Source organism: Schistocerca cancellata, chromosome 7 (assembly GCF_023864275.1).
Source record: "Schistocerca cancellata isolate TAMUIC-IGC-003103 chromosome 7, iqSchCanc2.1, whole genome shotgun sequence".
Lineage (NCBI taxonomy): Eukaryota > Metazoa > Arthropoda > Insecta > Orthoptera > Acrididae > Schistocerca > Schistocerca cancellata.
Genome location: NC_064632.1, coordinates 184,382,845 through 184,399,144, shown reverse-complemented (window position 1 = coordinate 184,399,144; position 16,300 = coordinate 184,382,845). Strand labels below are relative to the sequence as shown.

At 39.4% G+C, this 16,300-nt stretch overlaps 1 protein-coding gene across 2 annotated transcripts in view; it reads right to left on the bottom strand.

Moving 5' to 3' along the window:
* Positions 1 to 16,300, bottom strand: part of LOC126091966 (mannose-1-phosphate guanyltransferase alpha-A) — a 35,753-nt gene that overhangs the window by 6,846 nt on the left and 12,607 nt on the right. The window contains exon 5 of one of the 2 annotated variants that reach the window (XM_049907318.1): positions 9,148 to 9,430. In XM_049907318.1, coding sequence (XP_049763275.1) covers positions 9,148 to 9,430 — 283 coding nt within the window. Of the gene's footprint in view, positions 1 to 9,147; positions 9,434 to 16,300 lie in introns of both variants that reach the window. The other variant, XM_049907317.1, reaches the window with a different exon arrangement.

The following is a 16,300-nucleotide window of genomic DNA, read 5'->3' as shown; positions in this document are numbered from 1 at the left end:
ACAGGAGAGAAGTAAAAAGACTTCGTATGTTGGTGAAACAGAGGGCAGTGTAGTCCTGGAATGGCAACAGGGTAGGGCTAGATAGGTAAGGACGATGGCTAACAAAGGTTGAGGCCAGGAGGGTTATGGGAACATAGGATATATTGCAGAGGGTTCCCACCTGCACAATTAAGAAAAGCTGATGTTGGTGGGAAGGATCCAAATGGCACAGGCTGTGAAGCAGTCACTGCAATGAAGGACATCATGTTGGGCAGCATGCTCAGCAAAAGGATGGTGCACTTGTTTCTTGGCCAGTTTGTCGCTAGCCATTCATGCAGAAAGACAGCATGCTGGTTGTCATGCCCATGTAGAATGCATCACAGTACTCGCAGCTTAGCTTGTAGATCACATGACTGGTTTCACAGAACTCTCTGCCTCAGACGGGATAGGTGATGTCTGTGACAAGACCGGAGTAGGTGGTGGTGGGAGGATGTATGGGACAGGTCTTGCATCTAGGTCTATTACAGGGATATGAGCCATGAATCTGGACCAGGTGAGGGGTTTTGAATTCTGGATGTTTAGGAAGGATTCACCAAAAGGCCCATGAATAGGTTGGCATAGGATTGTGCTATGTGGGTGCCCATAGCCGTACCACGCATTTGTTTGTACGTAATGCCTTCAAATGAAAAGTCCAGCCACAGAGGAGCATCCCCCCATGACTCAGTACCACCCAGGATGGCAGCAACTGAATTACATTCTCCACCAGGGTTTCGACTACCTCTCGTCGCAGTGAAATGAGAAACGTCCTGCCCACTATCCTTCCCACTCCTCCCACATTGGTATTCCCCCGTCCACCAAACCTACACAACATCCTCATCTATGCCTACATGACCTCTGCTCCCAACCCCCTGCCTCACGACTCATATCCCCGTAATAGACCTAGATGCGAGACCTGTCCCATACATCCTCCCACCACCACCTATTCCACTACTACTCACCTATGCCATCAGAGGCAGGGAGACCTGTGAAACTACTTGTTTGATCTACACACTAAGCAGCAACCACTGTGCTGCATTCTACATGGGCATGACAACCAACAAGCTGTCTTTCTGCATGAATGACCACTGATAAACTGTGGGCAAGAAACAACTGGACCACAGCCTGTGCCATCTGGATCCTTCCCACCAACACCAGCTTTTCTTAATTGTGCAGGTGGGAACTCTCTCTGCAATATATCTTATGTTCCCGTAATCCTCCTGGTCTCAACCTTAATTAATCATTGTCCTCACCCATCTAGCCCTTTCCTGTTGCCATCCCAGGACTACACAGCCCTCTATTTCACCAACATACCCAGTCTTTTTACTTCTCTCCTTTTCCACTAATCCCCCACCTCCCCGCCCCCCTCTTCCCTGCCCTCCATCTAATCTTCCGACTGCATCTAGCTGCCACACTTTCCACTTTGTCCCCGCATGCTCCCAGCAACACTTTATCATGCCCCTTTCATTATATCCCTCCCCCTCCTTACACCATCCTCGTCCTTACTCCCCAATCCTGTTGCCTCTCCCATAATGCCCTGTTGCTCGCAGTCTGGCTCCAGCTACCAGAGACTGTGGTCATGTGTCTGTGAGTTGTGTTTGCACGAGTGTGTGTCAATTTTTGACAAAGCCGAAAGCTAATTTTCTGACTGTCTTTAAGTTGTGCCTTTCTGTGATTCGGGATCTCTGCTTTATGGTGAGTATTATATTGTTACATTCCATCCTAGATTTTCAATTGTTCAATATTGTCAAAAGGATAGATTGCTACCTGCCATATAGTGGAAATGATGCCTTTTTGTACGAGAGCTTACTTGTTCAGCAATCTTTTTATTGCGCCTGTCTGTGACCCAACATTTCCACTATATGGTGAGGAGCAATCTAATCTTTTCATTGTATTGTCCTTTTTTCTTGTGTTGTTCTTATGTATTTAATAATATTTTTGTGTATCATCCTGACAGATTAAAAAAAGAGAGACAAAGTGTCTCTAATACAAGGAATGTACAGTGAGATATATATTTGGATAAATCATCACAACAGGTCACCCTGTACCCCAGATCATGTATCAGCCTAACAAATCATTTTTGTAGCTATAGTATTCTGTTCAAGCGCACATCTGCTGCACAGATATTGCCCGGTTTGTTTCCACGATGCTGCAGAAGTTTCGATGGGAAGCCTTTCCACAACACTCATATGGTTCCAATCTCCCCTCATGGGATTTCCATATTTTTTGGAAACGTGAAGAAATATATTTGTGGCCGTTGATTTGCTTTGATAAAGAGGTTAATGCCTGGATGTTAACATGGTTCTAGATGTAACTGCAAACATTTTTTCATGAAGGCATCGATCGTCTTGTCCCACAGTGGGATAAATAAACTAACAGTTACCATGACTACTTTTGAAATAATAAACAGTTCACTTGCTTTTTTCCATCTGTCTCGGTTTCATATGACTGCCCCTTATACAATTCATACAGGTTGCGCACTTTCTGTCTGAGCTTGACTAAGCTAGACAGCAGTTTTAATCTACCTTTTTTCCACACTAATCCGGTGGCAAGTACACGTTTATTTTTTTAACTGAGCAACGGGAGTCAAAATGTCTTAACAGAACTGAATAAAATTCATTCTTTTTATCACTCACTAGTTCTAACTGATACACACTATTCCACTTCTCTCGAGCTAGTGTATTTTTGAGTGAGATGAAGTTTGTAGCAGTTAGGCATCAATGTTGCTCAATTATTTTTGTAAGAAGTTGCGGAAGTGGGGCGAGAGAATTAATCTGTGTTTCAATTAATGTGAAGCAAAGAGTTTCCAGGCAAATTACATCACTGAAAGGATGCAATGTTTCCATGAGGTTCAGTTCCATCATCTTCTGGCAAAGACGACCCACTCAGCTGAACACTTGAGAATTGTAAATCAGTTCAACATGCAGCAAAAGCCACTGTCCTCAACTGAGCACCTTCCTCACTTCCAAAAGAAGTTGTTTGGCTATTACATGCCAAAACTGTGCTGGCAAAACTCTGACATTTGCAACAACGTAACGGATTGTTGGATGCAGTATGAGCACCACACCTATTAGGTGAAACACCCTATGTTAATGACATTCACTAAAGTAAAGCATGTGTACTGAATAAAGATCCAGATGCATTTTACAGGTGAATGTTTATCCTTTTCAAAATTTACTTCAAATCAGTGACTACACAGTTCTCCATCTTTATTTGTGTTTGTGTTTTTCACTACAGGCCTTCACACCACTGTCTACAGTCTGAAAACACACCCCGTTATAATGTGGTATGCTTGTTTGTAATGTCCTGGGATTGGGTTGTTCCTAAAAGCACCGGGTATTTTTTAAATACTTTTATCAAATTTAGGTTGCAAACAAATCATTCTAATCCCTTATGGTCTTGGAACACAGATTTCTCAAATATTCCTCTTCCTGTTTTCATTATAAAACAATAAAATGTCTGTGCACCATTATAAAGCAATTCAAAATTGAGATACAAAATGGATATTAACTCATGTGAAAACGTGTAGCAGTAAATTTTATTCAAACACATTTTTAAAGAGCTATACACCAGATTCTTCATGATCATATATTAGTGATCAGTCTCAAAATTCTTAATTGTGGTTGTGCAATATGTAAAATAACAGAAAGGCAAGCACTCAAGTATAGTGGAAATGCATGGGGCATAGTAACTCACACAACAGAAAATAGCATTCACACTAGCTTTCAAGCAGCAGCTCTTTTTCCAGCAATAGTACTCACATCCACCTACACGTACACACACACACACAACCACACAGACACCCAAATGCACATATGTATGGCCATGACAAGACTCTTGTAGTGGCCACAGGAGTATGTTCTTGGGTGTCTGTGTGGTTGTGTGTGTGAATGTGTGTGCTATTTCTGGAAAAAGAGCTACTGCTCAAAAGCTAGTGTGAATGCTATTTTCTGTTGTGTGAATGCTATTTTCTGTTATGTATTACTGTGCTCCATGCACTGATCCATTGTGAGTGAGTGGTTGCCTTTTCCTTATTTTTCATATTACCACATACAATAATTTTCATTATTGTTTGACTTCTGATGGTAATTTTTTGTTTGTGTTTTCATTCTTATACATCTCACAATTGAAAGAAAAAGATTAAGGTTTAACAACCAGTCAAATACGACTCTGTATGTCTATCTTTTTAGCGATGGTTGTGGGACTCGGCTGTTCTATAGAGGATGTCAAATTAAATGCCTTTCAGCCATCAATTTTCAACTTTATTTTATTGGGCAACCAGGTGATGGTTGAAGTGGTCACTGCAACAAATATCTACTAATACCAGTATTGCTGGCCCCTGTTTTAATCACAACTGAGGAAGATTATGCCTACATGTCAGTCAGGGGCCTGAAGATGGCGTAGTAAAATGCTGAAACTGGTTGCCCAATAAAATAACGTTGAAAATTGAGGGTTGGAAGGTGTTTAATTTTACATCCTCAGTCAACTATGAGGTCATCAGAGATAGAGCACATGCTCAGACTGAGGAAGGAAATCGGCTGTGTCTTTTCCAAAGGAACAATCCTGGCATTTGCTTTAAGCAACTCAGTGAACTATCACCAAAGGTTCACCCACAATATGATAAAAAGTAAGTTAGAGACAGGCAACTCAAGATTTTAATTCTGTCCAAGCAAACTAAACTGAAAGTAATTTATCAAATGTAAAGTCACTAATTGCAGAGGATGATGATGACTGCACATATACGTGTACATATAGCTATGATGTGGAAATAAAAGACATGATTGGTCTTGTTTACAATTGCAGCTAAATCTATCAGTCCGACATAGCAAAAGGATTACCTCAATATGTCAATTTCCTTCCCAAAAAAAACAAATGACAGAAGAATCCAGAAAACTAGTGAATGGTCTAAATTATTTCTTGTCAAAAGAAAGTACTGCGCAAAGAAAATAAAAATCAAGGAAGTACATGGTGAAGTAATTTTTAACAAGAAATTCATAAAAATACCTGGTATCCTAAAATTTATATAGGAACATTTTATTCATAGATGCCTGTGTCCAGCAATGTTGCACATGCTGGACCTTCAAACAACAGTCTAACAATTTGGGGCCTCGAAGACATTCAGGGCCCAAAAGTGTCACAGAAATAGTCACATAAAACATAAGGGTTTTTTTTTAATTAATGTGGACTTGAAATGTAAACTGCTAGGTAGTTATCAGGAATCATGCGAGCACTCGGTAAAGAATTAAGATCTAATTAAAAAAAAAAAAAAAATCTAAAACTGAGGTGTGAACACACTCTACTGTGTCTCCTACAAAGGACAGATAACCATAACTGGCATATGCCTGTGTCAAGCACAGTATATTGTCATATTATTATAATAATGTTTACATTTTCAATTTCCATATTTTATCAAAATGTGATTTTAAATACCGATAGTAGGCAGTGAAAACCTCGTAACTCCATTTGTCTGTGTTCTTGTTGTGGTCTTCAGTCCATAGACTGGTTTCATGCTACTCTCCATGCTACCATATCCTGTGCAAATTTCTGCATCTCTAAGTACCTACTGCAACCTACATTCTTCTGAATCTGCTTAGTGTATTCATCTCTTGGTCTCCCTCTACGATCTGTACCCTCCATGCTGCCCTCCAATACTAAATTAGTGATCCCTTGGTGCCTCAGAATATGTCCTATCAACCTATCCCTCCTTCTAGTCAATATGTGCCACAAATTCCTCTTTTCCCCAGTACTATTCAGTACCTCCTCATTAGTTATGTGATCTACCCATCTAATCTTCAGCATTCTTCTGTAGCACCAAAAAGCGAAAGCCTTGATTCTCTTCTTGTCTAAACTATTTATTGTCCATGTTTCACTTCCGGCTACACTCCATACGAATACCGTATTTACTCGAATCTAAGCCGCACTCGAATCTAAGCCGCACCTGAAAAATGAGACTCGAAATAAAGGGAAAAAAAAATCCCAAATCTAAGCCGCACCTGAAATTTGAGACTCGAAATTCAAGGGGAGAGAAAAGTTTTAGGCCGCACCTCCAAATCGAAACAAAGTTGGTCCATTGTAATATGAGACACAATTTAGGTCGAATGAATGACGATACAGCTACAGTAGATTGGTTTGAGTCGAAAGCTTAGCAGTTAAGCTTTACCAGGTAGCCATTGCTATGCGTCAGGCGCTCCGTCCGTATTTATACGGATACCCTTCCTTTTTCACGTGCTTCGTCTGGTTTGAATCGATTGCTTATTTTGCTTTGATCTGATAAGTGCCGTTTTCTATGTTATAGGTGTTTACGTCAGTCACTCTAAGCTGAAAATGCATTACTATACTGTGTCATGCATTGTTTGACGCATTCGATAGTGCGTGTTTACGGCCTGTCGCTGCTCGCGGCATGGCTTGCTTTTGTGCGCGCTACCGCCGCCTACAATTAAAAAAAGAGAGGAATCGTCTCATTAGCGAAACAATGGCAAGAGACTGCTATTTGTTGTTACTTACACTGCTGCTTTCTTTGATAATGATCAACAAGAACTAAATAATAGACTGCGTATGATAGAACATGTTCTGAACGAGAGTTTGGCGAAAATTTTTCTCCGTTTGAAACTCTTTGCGGCCGCTTCTTTAGTACATCAAATTCTGCACAGAAATTAGTCATATTAGATTTAGAAATCTAGTCAGTTGCCGTGCTTCATTTCTGACTGTATCAGTATTAGGCATAAGAGTAATACGAATATAAACATGACACGATACGTATATTCTTCCGCGTTTGCTGTTGTCTCACTCTAGTTTCGTAGTTTATTTGGCAGACAGGATTTAAATGAGATAGAAGCAAACACGAAAGAATACATGGCAAAATGTTTATATTCGTATTATTCTTATGGTGAAGAGAATACTGCATGTGATTCACATTTCATCAGGTTCCTATTAGCAACCATCTCTTCTCACAGGTAGGAAAAAATTTAGAACGTAGAGTTGGCCATATTGACAAAAATCCCAGTATTACCAGTCGGATTTTCGTAGTACATTGAAATTCGAAGATGAACAATACGGAATTTGTATTTACTTCGTTGGATAATGTATGAAAAAGCAGTGGTCGAAACTCGGGCGGAGAAAAAAAACTCGTCTTCCAATTTTTTTTAAAATTTTATTTACTGACGCAGAGGTTTGGCGCCAGTATTTATCTTTGCACGTACAAAGGATGCCTGTGTAGCGCTACATATATTCGACGGCAGAAGTTAGTTGTGGCGGCACCTATCAACATTTTTCAGAACTTCCGCTTGCTTTGCACTCGATTCTAAGCCGCAGGCAGTTTTTTGGATTACAAAAACCGGAAAAAAGTGCGGTTTAGATTCGAGTAAATACGGTACTTTCTGAAAAAGACTTCCTGGCACTTAAATCTATACTCAATGTCAACAAATTTCTCTTCTTCAGAAACGCTTTCCTTGCCATTTCCAGTCTACATTTCATATCCTCTCTACTTCGGCTATCAGAACCTCGTAATTCCAGATCTAACAAAGATAGATCAGAAAGTGTATAGATTTCTCTAATATGTTAGTAACTGGGCTTCTACTAAATAATTATACATGTAAGTACTTTATCTGTATCACTTCATATATTTAAAAAAAACTGTTTTTCCTTCTCTTTGTAAAATTTAGCAAAATGGAGTTATAAGGTTTTCAATGCTTACCATCGATATCCTGCTAAGAACTAAATTTAACTTTCTATACTTCATTTTCACAATTTAAATTTAAGTCTGGTTGTACAAATGCATGACAGATCTCACTGTAGTGAGCATTATTTCATCGAAAAAACACTGCAGTTACTTGTAAATCACAGTAGATCTGAAATACAGTGTGGTAGGGGATAGAACAATGGTAGCAAATATGCAAGCAGTCACCTCACCGAGTAGTACAGCAGTGTATAATTAAACGACTGAGGACAAGTCAGGCTAGTAGGTTAAAAAATGTGTAATTCTTCACTCATGTTGTTGAAAATCCATAGTAATTCTCATTTCACCAGCTACTGATGGTCCTTAAAAAAAATCACATAACGGTATTTCATCAAAAAAATCTGCAGTTACACATACACCACAGCAGATATGGAAGTTGCACATGTTCACTATATGGTAAAATACTTTCCTGTTTACATACTATAATTTGCCAAAAACTCAGTTCAATATCTCAAACTGTTTAGGAGATATGAGGGATATTATGAATATTTCATTCTCACAGTATCATTTGTGTGTGAGAGAGACAGAAGTGAGTGCACTACATACAATCCATTTGCTCAAGGCTGGAGATCAATACTGATCTCCAGTTTAAATAAAAATTCAATATTTTAGCAATGTTTCATATGCAGCAATGTTCGACATAAACTGTGCCACATGTAATCTCATAGTGACTCCACTTTTTCATTGCAGTCTACTCTAATTTTGGGTGATAGGTTAATTTAGAAAGACCACAGTAATTATGACCATTACTGAAACAACTAGTTCACCATGAAGCTGACAAATATGCTACAAGATTCACAATAGTAAACATTTTTTACCGAACAGTTACCTTAAGATTCTGTAAGAAAGATTGCAGAACAACCAGCCTGTGCAGCCACACTTCCTGCAGTGTAGCGAGTCAACTATAACTGTGCCAAAGTGTATACACAATGTTCCATGCAATGAAGAGCACAGCCCAGCAAAGGACAACAAACCAAGGTGGCTGCCCCTTTGAAACAAAGAGTTCACTCACATGATGCTGAGAACAAGAATGCATTTTTGCAAAATGGCCAAGCTACTTTTATGAGCTTTACTATGTCAAGGGTGTGCTGCTTAAAAAGGGGCAGCTATTCTGTCTAACATTTAATCAGATAGTTCTCTCTTGCTAGCACATCTAATGGCATGCAGATACACGACAATTTGTGTGTGTGTGTGTGTGTGTGTGTGTGTGTGTGTGTGTGTGTAGAGAGAGAGAGAGAGAGAGAGAGAGAGAGAGAGAGAGAGAGAGAGAGAGAGAGAGAGAGAGAGAGAGAGATGTTTTTTTTATAGGCTGCCAGAAGACTGTATAAAGGAGCCAGCTACAATCTAAAAAAAATTATAAGTGAATGAGACTGCACAATAAAAATAACACAACTCACCACTGCCGTAGGGTGTACAGTGGCAGAAGGATGGATGTGGACATCACCGAGGATGGTACAACGTCCTGGCCCAGCAAGCCTGTCCCTCCTTCGAGTGCGATATAGTTCCAGGTAGTGGCGGTTAGCGTAGATGGCAGATCCCGCTGTCTTCAGCTGTGACCACCATCGCGATGTCTGGAGAGCAAACAGACGACCACCGCCCGCTTGTGCCATTAGTATATCCCTTTCAAGCTGAATCACTGCCAGTTCTCCACTTCTGCCATTGCCGCCACCATTGTCTTCACTGCTAAAAGATAAAATAATATTTATATATTCACATCGCTTTTGACAGAAAATAGAAACAATAGGCAAACAGCTTGCCGAAATGTTTTCATGTGTAAAATAATAAATATTTAACTTACAAATCCAGACTTTTATTGTGTGTTGAACACATGCCGTCACCCCTTTTGCTACAACTTTTCCTCTCTCTCTCTCTCAAATTATGAATATTAGAACTTCGAGTAACATCCAAAAAATTTACAGGATATATAAATTGAAATTAGGTCAATTACTGGCAGATAATTGGTTACACCATATTAACATTGTTCTTTTTAATTACAGCTCATGTCCATGTCCAGTGCACCTCATGCTTAGTACTCTTCAAACATATCAAAATAAATTTCTATTTTGTAGAAATATGTAAAGTATTTGTATTCTTATACACAGGGGCTGGACCCTGTGTTTATGATTATAATGGTCGTCCTCAGTCCTTCAGAAAAAGACTCCCTAACACTAAGTTTAACAAATTCCTCTTCTTCAAACACTTTTCTTGCTATTGCCATTTGACATTTTATATCCTCACTACATGATCCATTATCAGTTTTTTTGCTGCTCAAATAACTAAGCTCATGTATTACTTTTAGTGTGTAATTTCCTAATGCAGTTCCCTCACCATCACCTGATTTAATTAGACTACATTATGTTCACCTACTTTTACTTGTGTCAATGTTTATCTTATAAACCTTTTCAATAAATTATCTATTCTGTTCAGTTGATCTTCAAAGTCCTTTGCCATCTCTGTCAGAATTATGACATCAGCAACCTCAAAGATTTTATACCTCTCCCTGAATGTTAGTTTCCTCTCCACATTTCTCTTTGTGGTTTCCTTTACAGCTTTACAGAAATTCAACAGAAGCCTTGGAAACTGCATGGAAAATATGTATCACAACCCCAGCACAAGAAACACATAAAGGATCTGACAGTAGCATCACGGAATGTGAGAACAATGCTTCAGCCTGGAAAAATGAAAGAAATAGCCAAGTATGGTGATGTAGGGCTACAGCAAATAAGATGGCAAGGACATGGGCAGATAGATAAACCTGAGTACTCACTGGTATATAGTGGACTAGAAGAAAGAACAGGTCAACTTGAAACAGGGTTTATAATAACTACGGAAGTTAGGAAAAGCCTATTAGAATCTGAACCCATAAATGAAAGGATGTGCAGACTCAGACTAAGAGGGAAATTTAGGAATATATCAACAGTGAATTCATATGTGCCTACAGAGGAAAAAAGAGGATATAATTAAAGAATGGTTCTACGAAGACGTGGAAAGGTATGCTGCACAGTACCTAAATATGACCTGATGCTAATAATAGGAGATTTTAATGCAAAAATAAGGGGGAATGAACATCCATAAGGAGTTTCTGGAAAATATTCACTACACAAAGAAGAACACAATGAGAATGGAGACTTACTATGCCAATTTGCAGCAAGGAATAATATGATTATTAAAAGTACCTGCTCCCCACACAAAAGGATCCATCTGGGTACTTGGAAGTCTGCAGTCAATGGAGTAGTCAATCAGACTGACCATGTTTTAGTGATTGCACACCACTCCACGTGAGTTCTTGGTGTATGGAGCTGTAAGACCAAACTGTGACTCTGACCACTTTGTGATAAAATCAGTTTTGAGAGCGAAACTGTCACTAACAAATGGCAACAAAAAAGGAAAGAAGATGAAATGGATTACCAACCAACAGAAACTCCCCGATGAAGTAAAAAAAAAAAATACCAAGTAACACTAAGCAGAAAGTTGAGCAATGACGAGACCACAGTATGAGCAGACGAAAGGTGGAGCAGGACTGAAAAAGCCATTAAAGATGCTGCATAAGAAATAGTAGGCATAAGAAGGTACAGAAGAACCAAGGAATGGTTTGACGAATATTGCAGATCAGCAACAGAGGACAAGAACAAAATTGCTACAGAGAGAAACCAGAAATAATGTGTAACAATATAGAGGATTAAGGAGAAGAGCTAACAGACTGTGCAAGCGAAAGAGAAGAGAGTGTACTGAGAAGGAACTTCAAGAACTAGAAGAGTTAAAGGAACAGAGTGAAATAAGAAAGTTTTATCATGCTGTAGGCAAAATCAAGAACAGATTTCAGCCACAAATAACGGCACATTCCAGTAAAGACGGGAAAATGATAAGAGAGAAAGAACAGATAGTGGGAAGATGGGCAGAGTATTTCAAAGATGCACTAAGCACCAGCCTAGAAGATGAAGAGACAGCTGCACAGGAGGAAAGACTGGAGCAGGAAGTAGACAATGATGCCAATGAGGCAAGAAATCCAACACTACAAGAGGTCTCCCAGGCTGTCCACAAGTCAAAAAACAATTGAACCCCAGGGAAAGACAGCATAATTCCCGAATTAATAAAAACTGGTGATGAGGCTGTAATAAATAAATTGCACACGTTAATATAAGATATACAGGAAACAGGAACTATGCCATATAAATGGAAAACTTTAATAGTAATCCTCATTTATAAGAAAGGGGACAGAACAGCAGGTGAAAACTATAGAGGTGTATCACTCCTAAGCACACCACATAAGATCTCCACAAGTATATTCAGGGTGTATACGGGGACAAGGAAAAAAAATTCCCGGATTATTCCCGCATATCCCGTTTAAAAAATACGCTTTTTCCCGGGTGAAAATACACTTTTTCTGTGCTAAGTGACAGTAGGTTTTCCGTAGATTTTCCCTCGGAACTGTAAAACATGTCAATTCTTTGAATGGTTACCGTTTTATACAATCGCGTAGAACTTCCCGAGAAAAAAAAGAAAAGACGGGCAGAGAAGTTTTGGAGAGACTTTTAATTTTGAAAAAAGGAGAGAAGTGTTGGAAAGACCTTTGATTTGCAGCAACATATACGTTCCATATTTTCGTATTACGAAAGTACAAATTCGAATTGTACCAAAAAAAGCGCGTTAGTTTGCGGAGCGTTGAAACCGAGGTTGCGATGTCCTTTTGTAAGCGAGTCATTCTCAAGCCACGAGATCTCGTCTCCCGATGGCAGCAGCTATTCAGAGCATAGGACACGTGTTATAGTCAGCCAATGGCAAGATCACTGGTTACATAGCGCGAATACGCAAGAGGAAAAGTTAACGGTTTACATTAATGTACAAAGTATCGTATATCTACAAGAAAAGCTAGCTTTCACATATAATATTAGTCTCTAAGATTAACACGCTACAACAGAAGCTAAGCTTTCACATGTAATATTGATCTTTTTTGCGTGTGTTATATTTTAAGATACCTCACACAAATGTGCCAGTAAGTTTAAAATTATGACCTAAATGTCTCGGCTCGAAATTCTTGTAAGTGGCTGGTCCTCAAACTGTTCAGTTTCGAACGCTCTGTGATTTAGATATCCATCCCACTTTCTCACACGTAACATAATTCATCTTGCGTAAAAAGAAGTTTACTTTGAAAGTAACGCTTTTCTAACCACCGTTCGGAATACTATCCGAAGACTGTTAGAAATAGGTTCGATTTACGTTTCCAGAGAGCGCCAGAAAACAGGCATTATTGTGCGTGTGCAACTGCAGTGGTGTAGGAAGCCCGTATGTTCGTTTGTATAAAGCACTAAAAGAGCTTACATTACACCATAAAAGAAACAGAGCATCAGAGGGTACTCCAAAGAGCATCGGAATTTCGTAAACCATACTAAAATGCATAATTCGGCTTGAAGTGCGAATTGGCTTTTTCCAGATTCACAGTGAAGTAGGTCTCATCTGATATTAAGCTTTTCAGTGTGGTTCTTGGGATGTAAATTTTCTTGGAGTACCAGTACTCTACGATCTCATTTTTGGTTCTTTATAATGGCATAATGCCATATATGGCAGAAGATGATAACGTGCACTTCAAATTCAGCGAAAAGTTGGGACTAGCCAATACTGTAGAATGAAACACTTCGTTTCAAATAAAATGATTGCCTCAGCGAAAAGATTAATAAAGCTAAATTTCTTTAGCAAACTTGCAAAAATAACTTCACTGTTCTGCAAGGCGATTGATGCTTGACTGCTACTAACTTGGAAATAAAATAAAATCATAAAACTGAAATTAATAATATATTTTTGCCCTCCGTAATTATGTGAATATATTTTAATTCACTTGATAGCTCCCGGCCACAGAAATCCGTTTTGTTTTCATTTGACTTGGGAGATGTACACGAAGAGAAGCAGCGAAATCACATAACGTAAACACGTGTCACGTGTAGGTTAACCCCCTCCCCACTACAACTCTGTGCAAGCGTGAATCTGGCAGCTAGGGCGCGCGAGAAAAATTTTTCTCGTTTGCATCTGGCTGCTTGCTCCTGCTACCGATACAGCTAACAGCCAAACTTCAAGTAGCGGGAGAAGGTACTGCAAGCATACGCGAGCCAAATGCGCATGCGCAACAGACCGCTGACAAATGGTCAAACGAACCTAATGTGAACAGTTGTGACGTCATGCTCATATCAACAGTTTATTGTAACGAAGAATTACAGTCTGCGCCCTACGGCCTTTGACATATTTTTGCTATTTGCAAACGCTTGTGCGTGCACGGTTTCTTTTTGTTGTAAATTGCACATTTCCTTTCTCACTAAAGTTTTATTTTTTTCCCCTCTCGTTTATATTTTATTGCTGCAGTATCATTCTCCAGCAGCAGGGTACAATAACATTCTTTGCTAGAGAATCAATTCTGCAGCCAAAATTACAAAAAAAATTAACTGAAAGCTAAAACAATGAAAAATTCCCGGAATTCCGAAAAATTCCCGAGTTTTTCCCGGTTTTCTCGCGGATGAAAAAATTCCCGGGGTTTTCCCGGATTTCCCGGTTGTCCCGGGTCGTATACACCCTGATATTAAACGAAAGGATACAGAAGTGTGCAGAAGACATACTAAGGGAATATCAGTGTGGCTTTCAACCAGACAGAAGAACAACAGATCAAATATTTGTGATACGAAAAATAATGGAAAAGTTCTATGAATATGATGTAGATCTGCATTTCCTACTCATCGACTTCAAACAAGCTTTTGACAGCATAAACCAGCAAGTGTGTGTGGTAAATACAATCAACAAAAGGGGCATCATATTTATGAAAACTAGCCAGATATGTGCATACGCTGATGACATTGCTATAGTATGAAGAAATATCATTACACTCCAAAAAACATACCAAGCGATGGAAGCAGAAGCCATAAAAATTGGCCAGGTAAATGAAAACAAAACAACATATATGGTAATGTCACAATCTGAGGCCAGAAGAACCCCCAAAGACCTAAACATCAATGGGAAATGCTTCAAAAGATGTCCTCTTTTAACTACTTGGGAGTCCTAATAACAAATGATAACAGTATTGGAGGAAAGGCTATAAAGGAAAAAGTACAAGCAGGAAGCAGAGCTTACTTTGCAAATATGCAACTTTTCAGAAATAGCCTTGCTACAAGAAAAACAAAACTGCTAATACATAACTTCCTAGTCCGCCCAGTTATCACGTACGGGTCAGAGGTGTGGACACTGACAGAACATGGCAAACATGTACTAAGAACCTTTGAGCAGAAAATACTAAACAAAATCTATGGTCCAATAAGGGAGGAAGAAGGCTGATAAATACACTACAACGCCAAATTACAAGTGTTAATACAAGGTATGAACATGGTAAAATGTGTGAAATCACAGCGAATATGATGGCTAGGTCATGTGGAGAGAATGGCAGAAAAAAAAAAAAAAATTGAAAGGTGTGAGTCATTCAGTTAGGCAAGGGAATCCAGGGGTGGAAAAGAGCAGCAAGCAACTGAGAAATGTGAAGCAAGCAACTGAGAAATGTGAAGGAAGGTCATTGAAGAAGTCAAGGCTCACCAAGGGGTGCAGCACTACCGAAGAAGAAGAAGAAGAAGAAGAAGAGAGCAACCCCAAAGTTTTTATACTTCTCTCTGAACCTTAGTTCCCTCTCCACATTTCTCCTTGTGGTTTCCTTCATTGCTTGCTTAACGTACGGGCTGAATAATATTGGTGACAGGCTAAAAACCCTGTCTCACAACTACTGTTTCCCTTGACTTATCCCCTGTTCTAATCGCAAATTGTTCACACGAAGAACGATTGTCAGCACACCTGTGCATCCATGTAGTTTATTCAATGCTTGCACAATGATATGCATTAACTTTTGTGCATTATAGATTCACTTTTTAAGTAATGTAAGTCCATACACACATATGATTTAGTATACAGTGTTTATTTTTTATATTACTGAAAATACATTACTGCAACAATTAAAAATATATGAGATTCATTCAAGTGAAACCTGGTCAAGGCATCTACCATTGCCTTACAAGTAAGGTGGCACCACGTAACTGTGGGTATGGTGTCGCCATCTATGGGTAGTAGAGAGACTGACACATGTGCACCATTTTATGTTGCATAGTGCCAGTGTGGTTTCACGCCGAAGAGAAAGTGGTCTCTCAAGTTATCGTCCACTACCGAACATGCAGGTGAGTAAGCAGGAACAACGAGGAGTATTTGATTTTTGGCGGTCAATGGAGTTGGAGGCCATGAAATGTATCGACGGATGAAGGCTGTGTATGGTGAGTACAGTCTGAGTCATTCACATGTTGTGGAATGGTGCAAACGATTCCTTGAGGAACGCGAGTCACAGGAAGATAATGCTCGTGTTGGACAGGCTCATCATGTCATCACACCAGAAATGATTGCGGAAATTAATGCTTTAATTACTTTACAGAACTGCAGAGAAGCCATCAAGTCAAAATGCCGAGGCATGTTGTTCAATGTTCTTATCCTCCTGCATGATAATGCCTGCCCCGACACAGCTAATGCAGTGATGATGACACT